General features: G+C 44.1%; 1 protein-coding gene across 16 annotated transcripts in view; it reads right to left on the bottom strand.

The window, feature by feature from the left end:
* Window positions 1–19,802, bottom strand: part of PTK2 (protein tyrosine kinase 2) — a 779,173-nt gene that overhangs the window by 428,315 nt on the left and 331,056 nt on the right. For all 16 annotated transcript variants that reach the window (XR_004538103.1, XM_033930844.1, XM_033930848.1 and 13 more), the window contains one exon: window positions 9,646–9,698. Coding sequence is in view for 15 of the 16 variants with exons in the window: in XM_033930844.1 (XP_033786735.1) it covers window positions 9,646–9,698 (53 nt within the window). In the remaining variant the exon portion in view is untranslated. The remainder of the gene's footprint in view (window positions 1–9,645; window positions 9,699–19,802) is intronic.

Below are 19,802 nucleotides of genomic sequence, written 5' to 3'. Positions count from 1 at the left end.
ACAATAAGATAGAAATAGTCACAAAATTAATGAATACAATTCATATCTGGAATTTTTTAAATCTAATTTCACCAACTTATTGCAGTATTTCAAAAGACACTGTGAACAATATGAAAACAAAATTTTAAAAAGTGATTAAAAAACTTAATATCTCACAAAAATGAATTGAAATACATTTTTCAAACAGAAGGGCTAATCATATTTGTTTTGGAGAGATGATGATATATTTGGCATTCAATACCACTTATTTATCCAAATGTGGTTTTCCTTTTGTCTCTAGTTTTAACTTCCCAAAAATATTTTTTTTAAAGTCAATGAAATTGGGTGAGTCCCAGGGGTCATGGTTTGATCAACTTTGCCCACATAGCATTAATAACTAGGATACTTGGAGGACGAGCAGAGACTAGTTTGTTATCTCCTACTCCCCCCCCCCCCACTCCCGAAAACAAACAAACAAAAAAAAGAATATTCCACTGTTCTTGGAAAAAAGAAATATATTTCTTACTTTTAAATAATTTATGATAAATATTTCTTGATTGATTGCTCTGATGAACTGATTCAGCCAACATGGATAGTTGTTTTAAGGTAGCAAATAATTTTTTTTTTACCGTTTGATCTTTATTTATTTATTCAATTTTCTATACTATTCTCCCAGGGGAGCTCAGAACGGTTTACATGAATTTATTCAGGTACTCAAAGCCTTCCTCCCCGCCGTCAATTCTGATACTGGAGAGAAAGTCCTGGGCCAGCCAGCAGCGATTGGCTGGCCCGGAACCTTCTCTCCGACATCAGAATTGACGGCGGGGGAGGAGGGAAGGCTTGTGGGCCGGCTGCTGCACATGCCATGGCCTGTCCCTTGCGTGGAGTTGCTGCTGGGGGGGATAGAGTGTGTTTGCTCTGGGTCAGCTTCGGGGGTGGGGGGTAGTGAAGCGAGCGTGCAGATGGAGGCAGGGAGGCATCCCCGGTGGCGGTAGCTTCAGTGGGGGACAGGCAGGGATCTCCGGTGGCGCCTGTGGCTTCTGTGGATGGGTCAGCTTCGGGGGAGGGGGAAGGAATAGAAAGAGAGAATTGATGGGCATGAGTCTGAGAGTGAGAGATGGTGCACAAGGAGAAAGGAAAATTGGGCATAGAGAGAGGAGTGAGGAAGAGATGCATGGGGAATAGAAGGATGAGAGGGAGAAATGTTGGATATGGTGGTGGAGCGGGCAGATTGAAGGAGATGCAAGGGGGAGGAATGTTGGACATAGTGATGGAGGAAGAAATGTGGCATTGTGCCGGTGGGCAGTGGTGAAAATGCTGTACATGATCTGGGGGTTGAGAGAGATAGAAATGTTGCCAATAGGGGTGGAGGAGAGAGGAAGAAAAGTTGGACTTATGGAGGGACAGAGAGAGAGATGTTGGTTTGGGAAGGGAATGGGGTCCAGAGGAGAGGATGCGTGCAGGAGGTAGGAAGAAAGAAATATTGGAAATGCAACCAGACACTCATGAAATCACCAGACAACAAAAGTAGGAAAAATCATTTTGTTTTCAATTAAGTGATCAAAATGTGTCAGTTTTGTGCATTTATATCTGCTGTTTTTGCTCTATATTTGTCTATTTTTCCATAGTTATTATTTGATTGCATATATTAAAGTCATCTGCCTTGACCTCTGAAGACCCCCCCCCCCCGAATATAAATGATAATTAACATTTTCTGTGCACAGAGTGTGCTTTGTGGTTTTCTTAATTTTTGGTTACCATTATGTATTAATAAGATTATATTGTATGCACAGTACTTCCCCGAAATTCACAGGGTTTCCGTTCCAGGAACGCATGCAAATTTTGAAAAACCGCAAATGCGGTTTAAGGGGCTGATTTAAGGTAGGAGAGGGCAGCTGGGGCGTCGGCAGGTGCCAAAAATCATTTGCAGTATTTTCCGACCACCTCTTCCTGGTACTAAAGTCAGGCTACACCAATCAGGAGCTGCTTTGACATGCCACTGCTAGACCTGCCATCAAAACTAATTCTAGCCCATCCTGATCTGTCTTGCCATACTCAAATTCAAAAGCAGACTGGAGACACACCTTGGAGACGTAGAAACTGAGACCATAGACCTTGCAGAATGGGTGAGACTCTGGGACAAGGCACTGGACCAAAAGTCTAGAAGAGGTAGCCCCATTAAAAATACAAACAAGAAAAGATAGATTCACCCCATCAGAAGAAACCATGAAGCTAAGGAGAGAGAAAAGGAAATTCAAAGAAAATGGAGGAAATCTAACGAAGATGAGGAAACTAGAAAAACCTGGCTTAGAATCAACAGAATTTACATCAGGACAATGCGTAAAGAATAGAAAGAATACCTATCAAAAAAGATCCTCAAAGTCAGAAACTCCACAAAAACCCTATAATCGCCTATTTAAAACATTCTAAGCGATGAACAATATAAAAGCACAGTGCAGGGACACATACAGTTTTTTAGACAATTTTTAAGACAACATTTTAAGAAATAAACTCTGTTATATGGTTTGCTAGGGAAAACCCAAAAAGAAATCATCACCAAATGCTCCCTAACTAGTAAAAAAAATTCAGCAACTTCTTCACAGAGAAAATAAAATACACAGAGACAATGACCTAAACAACAACATATCAATAGACAAAACACACAAGGGAAACAGGAGACACAATGGAAGAGTTTGAACCAATCACAGAGATACAGGTGAAGAAACCGGGTCCACCATCCATTTAAACATGCCCAATACAATACAATTTTTATTTGTATACCACCAATACCTATTCGAAGTTCACAGCAATTCACAAACAAGAATGCATCAAATATTAGGTAACAGCAGTCTACTATTTATTTTGAACATTAAAGGGTGAACTCATGTCTAATACAAAGAAAGATGAATATATGATATACTGAAACTATGCTACTATAGTTGGTATATATAGGTAAGATATACATATATTTAACTCATGTATTGTAACACCATTACTGAAGCTCATGCAAACCATTCTGAATTGACTCCCCAGTCATTAATAGCGGTATAGAAGCTTCCAATAAACAAAAAATGGAACACAGACCTCAGAAGTCCATCCAGCATCAGCTTAATTTCCCCACTGCTAAGGCTGCCATTTAAGCACCACACCTGCATATCATAAACAAAGTTATAGCTGTTTATCTGTCAAATTTTGTTTCAATACTGTCCTCTTTCTATTTAGAGATACTTTGTGTTTATCCCTTGCATTTTTTTTTAACTCTGTCACTGTTTTTGTCTCTACCACCTCCACTGGGAGGGAATTCTAGGCATCCATCTCCCTCTCTGTGAAAAAGTATTTCCTGATATTATTCCTAAGTCTCCCATCCCACAACCTTCTATTATGTCCTCTAGTTTTACCACTTCTGTTTCTGGAAAAGATTTGTTTGTAGACTAATACTATTCAAGTATGTAAATGTCTGTATCCTATCTCCTCTATCCCTTCTTTCCTCTTAAATATTCAAATATTTAAGCCTCTTCACATATGTCTCTCAATACAATCCCTGTATCATTTTTGTTGCTTATCTATAGACCACTTCAAGTCTTCTTGCATCCTTAGCAAGGATAGGGCCTCCAGAATTGAACACAATATTCCAAGTGGGGCCTTACCAAGACTTGTACAAGGGAATTAACACCTCATTTTTTTTCTGCTTGCGATTCTTCTCTCTATGTATCCCAGCATTATTCTGGCTAGGGACACTGCTTTGTCACATTGTTTCAAAGCCTTGACATCCTCAGACACTATCATCCCAAGATTGAACTGCAAGGTATAGGCGGAATAGAAGTCCCTAATGTAATGTAATGTAATCCCTCTCCCAGTTCATGCATATCAGCTTCTCACTCACTTAGATTTTTATTTTCCAAGTGTATCAAATTTTAACTGCCAAACAGACTTTTTTTTCTCATGTTTTCTATTCCCTCCAGCTTGTCCACTCTATTGCAAATCTTTGTGTAATCTGCAAAGGACAGACTTTTCCTTCTAACCTTCAGAATTATCATTCACAAATATACTGTACAGAATGGGTCCTAGTACCAATCCCTGAGGTACACCACTATTCACTTTTCTTTCCTCCAAGCAAATTCCATTTACCACCACTTTATCTGTCACTCAACCAATTTCTAATCCAGATCACCACTTTGGGTCTTAACTTCAGCCTGCTCAGTTTAATGATGAATTTCCTTTGAGGAACCATATCAAAGGCTTTGCTGAAATCCATGTAGACTATATCTAGCGCAGTGGTTCTCAACCCTGTTCTGGAGGATCACCAGCCAGTCAGGTTTTCAGGATAGCCCTAATGAATATCCAAAGGGCAGATTTGCATGCCTGTCACCTCTATTACATGCAAATATCTCTTATGCATATTCATTAGGGTTATCCAAAAACCTGACTGCCTGGTGGTCCTCCAGGACAGGGTTTGGAACCACTGATCTAGCGTACATTCTCTATCCAATTCTCTAGTCTCACAGTCAAAGAAATCAGATTCATTTGGCACAATTTCCCCTTGGTGAAACCATGTTGACTCAGATCTTGCAACCTATTTGATTCCAAGAAATTTACTATTCTTTTCTTCAGCAGAGTCTCCATTTGTTTTCCAACCACCCAAATGAGACTTACTAGCTTATAGTTTCTGACTTCTCTGTTACCCCTTTTGTGAAGGGGGACAATATTTACTCTTCTCCAATCCCACGGAACCTCTCCTGTCTCTAAGAATTTATAAAACAAGAACTTCTCAGAGCTCCCTCAGTACCCTAGGATGGATCTTGTTCAGTCCCAATTGTTCAAAAACACTTTCTTCTGTGAGCAGTGTAATATCTACTCCATTCCCATTTATTTCTTTGTCAGTCAACTAAGGTACTTCTACAGACTTTTCTTTCACGAACACAGAAATGTTTGTGTAGCATGTTCGCTTGTTCCTCATCTCTTTCCACACAACTTTTCAGCATCTTTTAGTCTCATAATTTTATTTCTACATTTCCTTTCTCCAATATATCAGAAAAAGTTCTTCTCTCCTCTCTTGACAACTCTATCCATTTTATTCTTCCACCTGCGCTTTCACCAATCATATTTCTCTCTTCATTTCTTTTTGTTTTATCCAGTACTCTTTTCTGTGTTCTTTTGTATTCCTTGAATGCCACCTCTTTTGCCTTTATTTTTTTAGCCACCTGTTTTGAGAACCATAACAGTTTCCTTTTTCCTCTTGCATTTATTAATTTTCCTTAGAGTTCAGTTACTAAGTCAGACACCCATGACCTGAAGGTCATGAATATGTCTCCTGTAGATATACATGTAGTCAAGATAATGCAAGAAAATATACATATACTGAGGAACCACAGCAAACAAATCCCACCATAATACAGCAAAGTCTGTAAAGGCAGTGCTGAACTGTTAAGTAAAACTGTCAATTCAGAAAAGAAAGGAACTGCCATGACAGTATGCCAAATGTCGCCAACATATAGGCCCAAAGTCCTGCTAAAGAACACACCCAACAAGTGGTGTTAAGAGTCAAAATGCTGCCAATGAAGGCGACCACATGAAACTGGCCACACAGGGAAAGACAATAGATAAACTGGCTAATGAGAGACATCGAATGGCCTTAATGCTCCATAAGAGGAAACAAAGCAAAAACAAGCAACTTGTGGAGAAATTCCCAGAGCATATGCCTTAATATGCAACATAGCTGCATGAAAAAAACAAACAAAAACAAAACATGGAGCTTTCGCTTGAATGGCCATCTCTTATTTTAAATATCTCTTAAACTGACACTACAGCATAGAAATAATGCAGGAAAACCTGAAGTGTAAAAATGTTATGGAGTGGTAGAAAAAAAATAGGAGGCTAAAATACAACACTGCTTGCCTGAAAGAAAGGTTGGCAGCAAGGAGATTATGGTAAGGGAGACAGAGGCTGTATTGGTATCTATCTGCCCTAAGGCTGTATAAGAAGGCATTCTGCAAGAAGAAATCAAGTGCCTCCAAAGTACACAAACAACCATAACAAGGCTCAAGAAGAAAGAAACCACCAAGGTAAATTCCCGCTCAGCAGTATAATCATTGGAATTCAAATGGTCTGTGTGATCAAAGAGCATTTAACTGTGGAGAGGGAAAGTCCATTGAAAATATTAACTTATGAAGGTAATCCAGTTTACACCAGAAGGTATTTTACCAGTCTGTTTGCTATTCAGCAGTTAGGAGGTTTTTTCAGTAGGCTAAGGAGTGTGTATGGGGCAGAAGGAGAAGAGCACCTCAAGTTATCACCCAGCTCCATTCAGAGTGTTTTTGAAAGTAAGAACATAAGAAGTTGCCTCCACTGGGTCAGACCAGAGGTCCATCGCGCCCAGTGGTCTGCTCCCGCGGCGGTCCATCAGGTCTATGACCTGTGAAGTGGTTCCTGACCATTTCTATAACTTGCCTCTACTTCTATCTGTACTCCTCAATCCCCTTATCCTTTAGGAACCTATCTAAACCTTCCTTGAACCCCTGTAATGTGCTCTGGCCTATCACAACCTCCGGAAGCGCGTTCCATGTGTCAACCACCCTCTGGGTAAAAAAGAACTTCCTAGCATTTGTTCTAAATCTGTCCCCTCTCAGTTTCTCCGAGTGACCCCTTGTACTTGTGGTTCCCCACAGTCTGAATAATCTGTCCCTGTCTACCTTCTCTATGCCCTTCAGGATTTTGAAGGTTTCTATCATGTCTCCTCTAAGTCTCCTCTTCTCTAGGGAGAACAGCCCCAGCATTTTCAACCTGTCAGCGTATGAAAAGTTTTCCATACCTTTTATCAGTTTAGTCGCTCTTCTCTGGACCCTCTCAAGTACTGCAATGTCCTTCTTGAGGTACGGCGACCAGTACTGGACACAGTACTCCAGATATGGGCGCACCATTGCACGATACAGCGGCATGATGACTTCCTTCGTCCTGGTTGTGATACCATTTTTAATAATACCCAGCATTCTGTTCGCTTTCTTTGAGGCTGTCGCACACTGTGCTGATGCTTTCAGTGTTGTGCCCACCATCACCCCCAAGTAAAGGAGTCAATATCCTCTAAGGAAACCAGCTGCTCCACTAATATCCAGGTAGAATTGGGTTAGGAGCTGGCTAAAAAGCACTACAGAGGAGCTGCACAGTCCCATCAACTATCCACTTGGGAGACAGGAAAAAAATACTTAACATTCTATGCTACGAGATACCCTTAAAGAGCGAACCAGAAGAACTATTTTTTTAAGCTCAATCCACTGGTAAATGGACATAACCCATTAGTCTGGTCTAGTTTGACACAGAAAATAAGACTTTCTGTGTCTAACTACACCAGACTAATGCATGAGATTGATATCCACAATGAACATGCATGAGATCTAGCAAATGCAAACTGATCTCATACACATTCACTTTGGATAGTCTAAAAAACCTAACTGGTTATGAGCCCCCAGCAAAGATTTGAGAAAGTGTTGATTTACAGCAAAATAATTTTCATACTAAGACACAAGCTTACTAAAAATTCTCAATTTTTAAAAAAAATACATCATCGAAAATAAAAAGTTAAAATAAAGGAGGATATACATTTCCATATTAAACAGGATGTAAAAACAAACAAAAAATATATACAAGTTTTTCTTACTATTAAACAAAGTATTTAGCCCATGTACTGCAGTTCCCAGCCCAGATGATCTGGAATGCACGCATCTTGGACCTGTCCACAAGGCATAATTTTACTATTACCACTATCCATTCAGTCGTGTCCGACCCTTAGATACTATGTAGGCCAGTCCTCACCATGCTTTCCTGTTTTCCAAGGTATAATTTTAATACAATAGCAGAAAACCTGTCCCATGAGGTATTATAAATGTTATTTGCCAAGTATAACTAGTCTCAGATGGTCCAGAGGAGAAGCAGAGACAGCCTAGTTTTATTCCTATCACATGGAACCATCATTTATCTACCAAAAAAAGTTCAATATCATCTGTTTATAACTAACATGCTACAAAACTGTTATTAAAACCACTGGTGTCAGAATTTCTATAAATGTCAGTTTTTGATGCATCATCTCAAATAAACCCTAAGGCTGATATTAAGAACCAACTATGTATTTCAAATGTTTATTACTTACTAGTATTTTAGCCCGTTACATTAACGGGTGCTAGCTGTCTGTCTTTCTTTCCCCCCATTTCCCTGTACAGCAGCATTTCCCCCCCCCACCCTACTTCCCTGTGCAGCAGCCACAGCAGCAGAATTCCCTCCCCCCAATTCCCTGTGCAGCAGTAGCATTTCCCTTACCCCCCCTTCCCTTCCCGCGGTCCTGCCCCCACACACACACACCACCCTGTGCAGCAGCATTTCCCGGCCTTCCCTGTGCAGAAGCAGCATTTCCCCACACACACACACTTCCCTGTGCAGCAGCAGCATTTCCCACCCTTCCCTCTGCAGCAGCAGCATTTCCCTGCCTTCCCTGTGCAGAAGCAGCATTACCCCCCCCACACACGCACACACTTCCCTGTGCAGCAGCAGCATTTCCCACCCTTCCCTCTGCAGCAGCAGCATTTCCCTGCCTTCCCTGTGCAGAAGCAGCATTTCCCCCCCACACACACACACACTTCCCTGTGCAGCAGCAGCATTTCCCGGCCTTCCCTGTGCAGAAGCATCATTTCCCCACCACACACACACTTCCCTGTGCAGCATCAGCATTTCCCCCACACACACACACTTCCCTGTGCAGCAGCAGCATTTCCCGGCCTTTCCTGTGCAGCATCAGCATTTCCCGGCCTTCCCTGTGCAGCAGCAGCAGCATTTTCTGCTGCCCCCTTCCCAGCCGCCGCGTTGAAATTGATAGAAAAGCGCTGCACCGCGATACCACTGGCTTCGGCATCTTCTATCCACTGCGGCCAACCCTAGCAGAAACAGGAAGTAGTCAGAGAGGGCGGGCCACAGTGGACAGAAGACGGCGAGGCCAGCATTAGCGCAGTGCAGCGCTTTTCTCTTAATTTAAACGCGGGTGAGACGGCCAGAAGAAGGAGGCTTTGGCGGTGGTGGTTTTGGCAGTGAGTGAGGGTGGGAGGGGGGGGGGGGGAGTCACCGGCTGTGCTGTGTGTCTCCGAGTTGCCTGGCCGCCGCATCCGCACTCCTGCTGGCCATGGACCTATTGATCACAGATCAGAGATCACGGAAGCACGCAGGTAAGTGTGCATGCGCGGCTAGGGTTTTATTATATAGGATGCTATTAAATATACTCTGTTAAAAAAAAAATTTTTTTCAATAAAGATACAAAGACAAAAAAAGAATTATGTATTTCAAAAGTTTAACATATTGAAAAACATGGAGGCAGTGGGACATGCATTTTTAAAGAGAAAATGCATTTCATTTCTTCCTCACATTAAATCTCATATCTCATTCATAAAACTGTATTGTTACATATATTGTTATATATAATCATAAAATAAATTTTTTAAATTCAAAAGGATTACATTTCAGCTCTTATTAATGTAATCTTTCTAAACATTTTTGTTTTAGTACTAAGACACAAAGGAACAAAACAGCATGAAAATCGTTAGTAATCTATCATAATACTACCAAAACTAACAAAATTTATCATTTTGAAAGATACAGTAAGTAATCTTTCATAGTTTTAAGAGCCCTTACCTGACACAGACACTGTGTGTGTTCTTACTCCCTGCTTTTCGTTGTTGGTCAGCCTGAAAATCAAGTTGGAATCTATGAATGTTATACATTCTTCATAGCGGACAGAAAAGGAGAGTCACCTCCATAAGTCAATATCAAGCAGACAAAGAGTGGAGATATTCAAAGAACTAGGTGTGCTGATTTGTTTCACAACTCTGCTTTATTCACTCAATGACTCGACATAAGAACAACCTTACTGGGTCAGACCAATGGTCATCAAGCCCAGTAACACGTTCTCATGGTGGCCAAAACCCAAGGAGTAGCAATATTCAATTCTACCGATACAGGGCAAGTAGTGGATTCCCCCATGTCTCTCTCAATAACAGACTATGGACTTTTCCTCCAGAAACTTGCCCAAACCTTCCTTAAAACCAGATATGCTATCCACTCTTACCACATCCTCTGGCAACGCGTTCCAGAGCTTAACTATTCTCTGAGTGAAAAAAAATATTCTTCCTATTGGTTTTAAAAGTATTTCCCTGTAACTTAATCGAGTGTCCCTTAGTCTTTGTAATTTTTGATGGAGTGAAAAATCGACCCACTTATACCTGTTCTACTCCACTCAGGATTTTGTAGACTTCAATCATATCTCCCCTCAGCTGTCTCTTTTCCAAGCTTAAGAGCCCTAACCGTTTTAGTCTTTCCTCATATGAGAGGAGTTCCATCCTTCTTTACCATCTTGGTTGCTCTTCTTTGAACCTTTTCTAGTGCCACTATATCTTTCTTGAGATAAGGAGACCAGATTTGAACGCAATACTCCAGATGAGGTTGCACCATGGAGCAATAAAGGGGCATTATAATATTCTTAATCTTGTTAACCATCCCTTTTTTAATAATTCCTAGCATCCTGTTTGCTTTTTTGGCTGCCGCCACACATTGGGTGGAAAGTTTCATCATACTGTCTACGATGATACCCAAAATCCTTTAATTGGGCGCTAATCCCCAAGGTGGACCCTAGCATCCTTTAACTGTGATTCAGGTTATTCATCCCAATGTAAATCACTTTGCATTTGTCCACATTAAATTTCAACTGCCATTTGAACACCTAGTCTTCCAATTTCCTAAGGTCCACCTGCAATTTTTCACAATCCGCATGCATTTTAACAACTTTGAACAGTTTAGTGTCATCTGCAAATTTAATCGCCTCACTTGTCATTCCAATTTCCAGATCATTTATAAATAAGTTAAATAGCACCGGTCTCAGTACAGACCCCTGCGGCACTCCACTGTTTACTCACCTCCATTGAGAAAAATGACCATTTAACCCTACCCACTGTTTCCTAATCCACAACTGAACTTTCCACCTATCCCATGATACTTTAATTATCTCCAGAGCCTCACGTGAGGAACTTTATCAAAAGCTTTCTGAAAATCTAGACACACTATATCAACCGGCTCAGCTTTATCCACATGTTTATTCACACTTTCAAAGAAGTCAAATAAATTTGTGAGGCAAGATCTACCTTGGCTGAACCCAGGTTGACTCCGTCTCATTAAATCATGTTTGTCTACGTGTTCTACAATTTTATTTTTTATAATTGTTTCTACCATTTTGCCCAGCACTGAAGTGAAGCTTACATGTACATGTTTCAGCCTAACCAGCCTGCATCAGGAGTCACACACTCTTACCATACAACCATACAAAGCAAGACTCCTGATGCAATCCGGTTGGGCTGAAATATGTACATGTCAAGTCATCGAGTGAATAAAGCAGAGCTGTGAAACAAATCAGCATACCTTGTTCTTTGGACATCTCCACTGTTTGTTTGCTTGTACATTCTTCATAGTCACGGAAATACGGAGATACTGAATTCATTCTAACAGAGCAGCTACTGTAATTAAGAAGACTAATCCATTTTCCATGTAGCTGGAAAATTAGGGGATGGAACAACAAAACTCATCAAAATTACTATTCTAAAGGCTTAAGGCGGCAAGGGCTAAGATAATACTTAAAGTTCACTTTAACTGAGAGACATTTCTCAATAGTTAGCCAAAGTTAAAATAAAGTACTGTATGTCTGCTAAATTAACATCAATATTTAATATTAAACAAGTTCACAGTGCATTAAGTCTTCACCACCCTTGTACATTTTTCACACCATGTTGTCTGAAAAATACAATTCAAAAAATAATTTATATATATACTGTACACTTGATACTCTGCTTTCCATAAATCAAATATATTCAAGTAGGTGATCTGAGAATGTATGGCATCAGGGAAACAATATGAAAAAAACAATTACAGCAATATTATAAAAGTAAATGATAACGAACCAAAATGTCTTAGCAGCTTAAGTCTTATAGTTTACTAGTCTTTAAGCCCGTTACATTAACGGGTGCTAGAGTAGATGTCTGTCTGTCTGGATATTTTTTTTCTTTGACTCTCTCTCCTTGCATGCTGCTTGTCTGTCATTTTTTCTGTCTGTGAATCTCCCTGTGCCTTCTTCCTATGTCCATAGTGCCCCTTTCTATGTCCTTAGTGCCCCCAGTGCCTCCTTCCTCCCCCCCCTCCGATGCCAGCCTGCCTTCCATTGAAAACCCCCCACCCCCTCCGTTGCCTCCCATAACCCTTCCATTGAAACCCCCCCATGCCAGCCTGCCTGCCTCCCATCCCCCTGAGCAGCATATTTCCATGGAAACCCCCCCACGATGCCATCCTGCGTGCCTGCCTTCCATTGAACCCCCCACCCCTCTCCAATGCCAGCCTACCTGCTTCCTATCCCCCTTCCACTGAACCCCCCATGCCAGTCTGCCTCCCATTCCCCTGAGCAACATGCTTCCATGGAAATCCCACCACCCCGATGCCATCCTGGCTGTCTACCTTCCATTGAACCCCCAACCCCCCTTCCGATGCCAGCCTGCCTGCTTCCCATTCCCCTTCCACTGAACCCCCCCCCCTGCCTGCTGCCTGCTTGCTTGCCTCCCATCCCCCTGAGCAGCATGTTTTCATGGAACCCCCCCATGCCATCCTGTCTGCCTTCCATTGAACCCTCCCCACCCCTCCTCCGATGGCAGCCTGCCTGCCTCCCTCCCATTCCCCTTCCACCTGCCTGACTCCCCCCCCCACCCGCCACAACCGAAACCCCCATTGACCCTCCCACTGCTACAGGGCTGACAAACCCGGCAGGAGCAGCAGCGTCGCAGGCACACTAAACGCTGCTTCAGGTCTTCTACTGGCCTAATTTCCTCTGCCGCGTCCCTGGACGCGGCAAAGGAAATTAAGCCAGTAGAAGACCTGAAGCAGCGTTTAGTGTGCCTGCGACGCTGCTGCTCCTGCCAGGTTTGTCAGCCTTGTAACGGTGGGAGGGTCAACGGGGGGTCCAGCTCCGACGCGTCGCTAGCAGCGGCTTGAAAAAAAGGAGACTGAGGGTCAACGGGGGGTCCAGCTACGGCGCGTCACTAGCAGCGGCTTGAAAAAAAGGAGACTGTGACGTTAAGCGCACATGCGCACTCGTGCCATCGCGACGGAACAGGGAACACGACTTTCGAGTGCGCATGCGCGCTTAACATTTTATTATTATTGATGATTATACTCAGTGTTCTCCCTAGCACCTTTTAGCCAGGCGCTCTGCCTGGCTAATTTAGGTGCGCGCCATACTGTCATCTTGGTCGTGAATCCTGCTGCTGGTGCCGCTGCTCAAACACTTTTCAAAACCCCTCTCACCGGCTTGGGGATCCTCCAGGCTGACTCAGCACAGCCCGAAGAGCCGCCGAAAGTTCAGTGTTCTGCCTCAGCCTGACTTTTTTTTTTTTAAAGCACCAGCAAGCGACTTGAACCCATGCTTTGGGGCTCTAACGGTAACACTGTGTGTGCAGGCTTCCCTTATTCTCCTCCGAAACTGGAAATTACGTCCCAAGGTGAGAGGGAAGGGAAGCCGGCATGCACAGTGTTACCGTTAGAGCCCTGGAACATGGGTTTAATTCGCTACAGGCTAAGGCGTGAGACAGGGCAGCGATGGAGGGAAGCTTACAACTTGCTGCTCTTGCTTGCTTTGGGCCTTTCTTGCTGCATTGTCCTGCCTTCGTGGAAAAAAGAAAGTAGGCAGGACCCGGCAGCGAGGAAGGTTCGATGTAAGCAAGAGCAGCAAGTTGTAAGCTTCCCTCCGTCGCTGCCCCATCTCCCGCCTTAACCTGTAGCAAACTGTGAATGCTGCACTGCCGGTGGGGAGGGATGCTGCTGCACCCAATTGGAGGAGGGGGAAGAAAAATGGTGCTGCTGCTGTGGCACCCAATAAGAGAAGGGTGGGGAGGGGTAAAAGAAATGCTGCTGCTCCCAAATGGGAAAGAAAAATGCTACTGCACCCAATTGGGGAGGGGGAGGGGGAAGAGAAATGCTGTTGCACCCAATTGGGGAGAAAGAGGGAAGGAGGGAGAAGGAAGACCAGAGAAGGAAGAGGAGAGAAGAGAAAAGAGAGATGCCAAGACCATGGGAGGGAGGGAAAGGAAAGGAGATACCAGACCATGGAGGGGGAGGGAGATATATCAGGGAATATGGGGGGGAAGGAGACAGATGCCAGACCAGGGGAAAGGAAGGAAGTAGGGAGGGAGAGAAAGGAAAAAGAGGAGATGGCAGACAATAGAGGGGGGGGGGAGATGGGAGGAGAGAGATGCCAGGGCATGGGGGAAGGGAAATTAAGGAGACAAATGCTAGACCTGAGGGAAAGGAAGGAGAGGAGGTGCCAGAGCAAGGAGGAAGAGGGAGAGATAGGAAAGAGATGCCAGGGCAAGGGGGTAGGGAAGGAGATAAGAGATGCCAGACCATGGGGTGGAGTGGGAAGGAAGGAAAGGAGAAGAGAGATGCCAGAGCATATTGGAGGGAGTGGAGACAGAAAAACGGAGAGGGGGTGAAGCTGAAATGAATCATGTACAAAGGACAGTCGATCTGACACATCGGACAAAAGTATCAAATAAGGGCTCAGGACTGAGTGGGAATTTTTGGAAAAAGTGGAGAGTGGCTGCGGGTAGCACGGACCTCGGATTTTTGGGGACATGCGGGTTTGGATCCGCCAGGTCCGTGAGGTCCGCGTTTTAACCCTTCCCCTTCTTAAAGCTTAAACTCTTCTTAAAGCTTGATTTTTCAAATACAGAGCAGCAGTTTTTCGGAACCAGCAAAGAATAAAAGTATAAATTAAAACAGGTGGACACAGCCATCCCTCTGTGCCTCTTCACCTTTACCGTTGATAACCCAAGGCTCCGCTGAAATTTCCTCCTGCCGCCTATGTGCCTGAACGCATCCTCTCTTTTAAGTCTACCTCTTAAACTTTTCCCCTGCTGATGTCGTTGTGACCTGGTAGAGGAAGTGTGTTAATGCTGTATGTTTGCTATGTATAGGGGCCAAAATACCTGTACAGTCAAGACTACTACGTTATCTTCTTTGGCTTTACCGTCAATTTGCAGAAACACTGTGGCACAATGTAAAGTAAAGTCTAAATTTATGTAAAATTAGAAAAGTGATATTTTTAAATGGGAAATTTTTTTAAAAAAACTGAAGTACAAGCATGAAGCTTAAATACAGTATGCAAAGGAAACTCTTGCAAATGCCCACTTGTTTTATTGGCAAAACATATTCTCTGTTGTCTGACCTAGCAGGGCTGAGGAGGGTTTCTGCTATTAACTCTGCAACGATTGTCATTCAGCCAGGGTTAATAATCATGCAACAGTGCATAGCTAGAGAGCTCGGCCGCTCTGACTGAATCCAACCCTCTTCCCAACAAAAAGGTCCCGTTTTTTTACTGGAGTCACCAACTAGCAGTGTGGGAGATTAGATTGAAATTAAGACAGGGCTTAATCCAAATTGATATGAGGCATATCCGTTTTTAATTTAGACAAGCAAAATATCAGGAGTAGAATTTGCTCGCAGCGTATGTTTCTCCAGGTGAGAAGGCGAACCAATTGTAAGGACATTAGGGGCAATTCTATAACTCGGTGCCAAGGTGTAGGCATTCAATGGGGCATGTTTAGTGCCAACTCTATAATGGCATTTAGGGCCAGATTCTGTAATGGGCACCTAAAACATATAGGCGACTTCTTTACCCAAAGTGTGGTGGACACCTGGAATGCGCTCCCAGAGGGCGTAATAGGGCAGAGTACGGTACTGGGGTTCAAGAAAGGATTGGACAATTTCCTGCTGGAAAAGGGGATAGAGGGGTATAGATAGAGGATTACTGCACAGGTCCTGGACCTGTTGGGCCGCCGCGTGAGCAGACTGCTGGGCACGATGGACCTCGGGTCTGACCCAGCGGAGGCATTGCTTATGTTCTTATGTACAGTTAGGCGTCTGTTACATGTCAATCACACTTAGGCGCCCATTACAGAATCGCGCTTAGCGGCGCCTAACTTAAAACTTAGGCGCCTGTAATGTAGGCCAGGGTTTTAAAAGCCTACATTATAGGTACCGAAGTCCTTTAGAGAATCGAGTTTAGCAGCGACTGAGGGCTCCTTTGATCAAGCCGCGCTAGCGGGGTTAACGCGTGCGACGTTTCATCACGCGCTAACCCCCGCGCTGGCCAAAAAACTACCGCCTGCTCAAGAGGAGGCGGGTAGCGGCTAGCGTGGCCGGCGGTTTAACACACGGCTTGATCAAAGGAGCCCTAAGTCTTTCTCCACTGCTAAACAAACCTACTTTGTGGTTAGGTGCCAATAGGCCTCATGCAATAGACGCCTCTCTTTTCTAAAATCCTACCTAAGCAGATAGGCACCCAGAGAAGAGCAACAAGAATGATAAAAGGCATGGAAAACCTTTCATACGCTGAAAGGCTGGAGAAGCTGGAGCTCTTTTCCCTGGAGAAGCAGAGACGCAGAGGGGACATGATAGAGACTTATAAGATCATGAAAGGCTAGAGAAGCTGGGGCTCTTTTCCCTGGAGAAGTGGAGACTCAAAGGAGACATGATAGAAACTTACAAGATCATGAAGGGTATAGAGAAGGTCGAGAGGGACAGATTCTTCAGACTGGCGGGGGCAACTAAAACAAGAGGGCACTAAAAAAAAAATTGAAAGGAGACAGATTCAGAACAAATGCTAGGAAGTTCTTCTTCACTCAGAGGGTGGTGAACACCTGGAATGCGCTTCCAGAGGAGGTGGTAGGGCAGAGTACGATTTTAGGATTCAAAATGGGATTGGACGATTTCCTAAAGGAAAAGGGGATTGAAGGGTATAATTAGAGGGATACTATACAGAGCAAAATGTTTTTTGAGTAAAGGATCACTTATAGGTCATTGACCTGGAAGGGCCGCCGCGGGAGCGGACTGCTGGGCATGATGGACCTATGGTCTGACTCAGCAGAGGCGATGCTTATGTTCTTATGTTCTTATGACCTAAGGAAGCAATACAAGGGCCCAGGGCCAGGGACTTTGAGCAAGGACATTGTAAAAGAGGGCTTGGGACTGAATGGGAATTTTTGGAAAGAGGACCTAAGGAAGCAACACAAGGGCCCAGGGCCAAGGACATTGAGCAAGGACATTGTATAAAAGGAATCGGGGCTGAGTGGGAAATTTTGGGGAATGGACGCAATGCAGAAGACCAGGGCCAAGGATATTGAACAAGGGCACTGTAAGAGAGGGCTCAGGACTGAGTTGAAATTTTTTGAAAAAGGACCAAAAGATGAATCGCAGGGGTCTAGAGCACAAATAAAATTGGTAAGCAGGATTAACAGAGAACAACGGAATCCAGAGGGACAACCAAAAATGGGGAAACAGGCTGAGGACGAAACAGATACACCACAGGAGGAGGATGACCGAGACGAGGCTTGGGGACTAGCAACTCACGAGGGGGACGACAGGAGCGCCAAACCACGAGGAAAACCAGCAAGAAAGGCGAACAAACGGGACTTACATTGCCTGTACACAAATGCTAGGAGCCTAAGGGCTAAAATGGGAGAGCTGGAAGTATTAGCCAGCAAAAAGGGCCTAGACATAATTGGAGTCACAGAAACGTGGTGGACTGATGACAATGAATGGGATGTGGCTTTACCAGGGTTCAAACTCTACAGGAGAGATAGGTCACACAAAAAGGGTGGAGGAATAGCGTTATATATAAAAGATTCCATACCGTCATCCAGGATGGAAACAACAGTAAGGGCGGATGACTTGGAATCACTATGGGTTAAGCTACCAGGAGGAACAGGTGCAGACATAAAACTGGGTCTGTACTATCGCCCACCTGGACAATCGGAAGAAATCGATCAGGACCTGGAGGCCGAACAAAGGCAGCTATGCAAAAGCGGAAGTGTGGTGGTGTTGGGGGACTTCAACCACCCCGGAATAGACTGGAGCATCGGGCACTCAAACTGTATGAGGGAGACCAAATTCATGGAGGTCACGAGGGACTGTTTCATGGAACAGTGGGTCAGGGAAGCAACACGGGGAGATGCCACTCTTGACCTAATTTTCAACGGACTAGGGGGACCCGCTAAGGAGGTGGCAGTACTAGCCCCACTAGGAAACAGCGATCACAACACGATCCAGTACAGGCTAGAAATTGGATCATCAAAGGTGAAAAGAACCACAACAACAGCACTCAACTTCAAAAAAGGGAATTATGATGCCATGAGGAAAATGGTGGGAAAGAAACTCAACGATACCGCAAGGAAGATGGAGTCCGTAGAAAAAGCCTGGACCCTACTCAAGGGCACAGTGCATGAAGCACAGAACCTGTGCGTCCCCAAGTTCAGGAAAGGCTGCAAAAAAAATAGAACAAAAAACCCAGTGTGGATAACAAATGCAGTGAAAAAGGCAATAAATGATAAGAAGGCATCTTTCAAAAAATGGAAAAAGGATCAGACAGAGGACAACCAAAAGGAGCATAAAAAACACCAAAAGGAGTGTCATCGAGTGGTTAGGAAAGCAAAAAGAGAATATGAAGAGAGACTGGCGGGGGAAGCAACAAACTTCAAATCATTCTTCAGGTACGTCAAGGGGAAGCAACCAGCTAGGGAGGAAGTGGGACCCTTGGATGATGGAGACAGAAAGGGAGCGGTAAAAAAGGAAAAGGAGACAGGTTAAATGAGTTCTTCACGTCAGTTTTCACGAGGGAGGACACAACCAACATTCCGGAACCTGAGGAGATCGTAAAAGGAGATCAGGATGAAAATCTGGTCCAACTTGAGGTGAGCAAGATGGATGTCCTCAGGCAGATAGACAGGCTAAAGAGCGACAAATCGCCAGGTCCGGATGGCATTCACCCAAGGGTACTCAAGGAACTAAGGAACGAAATAGCTGAGCCACTTCGACAAATATGCAATCTATCCTTAAAAACTGGAGAGATCCCAGAGGACTGGAAAATAGCAAATGTCACACCCATCTTCAAGAAAGGCTCAAGGGGAGACCCGGGAAACTACAGGCCGGTGAGCTTGACCTCGGTTCCGGGGAAGATGATGGAAGCGCTGATTAAAGACAGCATCTGGGAACACATCGAAAACAATGGGCAGCTAAAGTCGAGCCAGCATGGTTTCTGCAAGGGCAGGTCATGCCTCACGAACTTATTATACTTCTTCGAGGGGGTAAACAGCCAGGTGGATAAAGGGGAATCCATAGACATCATTTACCTCGACTTCCAAAAAGCCTTTGACAAGGTGCCACACGAAAGACTACTAAGGAAGCTATGGAACCATGGGGTGCAAGGGGAGATCCACCGATGGATCAAAAACTGGCTGGCGGACAGGAAACAGAGGGTTGGAGTAAAGGGCCATTACTCAGACTGGCAATGGGTCACGAGCGGAGTTCCGCAGGGGTCGGTACTGGGACCGCTTCTGTTCAATATATTTATTAACGACCTGGAGGCGGGAACAAAATGTGAGGTTATTAAATTTGCGGATGACACTAAATTGTACAGCAGGGTCAAAACCATGGAGGACTGCGAAGATCTCCAAAAAGATCTGACAACACTGGAAGAGTGGGCCAAAAAGTGGCAAATGAGCTTCAACATAGGGAAATGCAAGGTCATGCATGTTGGGAAAAAGAACCCGATGTTCACTTACAAGATGGGGGGATCACCACTAGGGGTGAGCACCCCTGAAAGAGACCTGGGAGTGATGGTAGACACAACATTGAAGGCGTCTGCGCAGTGCGCCACAGCCTCAAGGAAAGCAAACAAAATGTTGGGTATCATTAAGAAAGGTATC

This window comes from Geotrypetes seraphini, chromosome 2 (assembly GCF_902459505.1).
Source record: "Geotrypetes seraphini chromosome 2, aGeoSer1.1, whole genome shotgun sequence".
Classification (NCBI taxonomy): Eukaryota; Metazoa; Chordata; class Amphibia; order Gymnophiona; family Dermophiidae; genus Geotrypetes; species Geotrypetes seraphini.
Note: the sequence above shows the minus strand (reverse complement) of the source record. Positions and strands in the feature narration are given on the sequence as shown.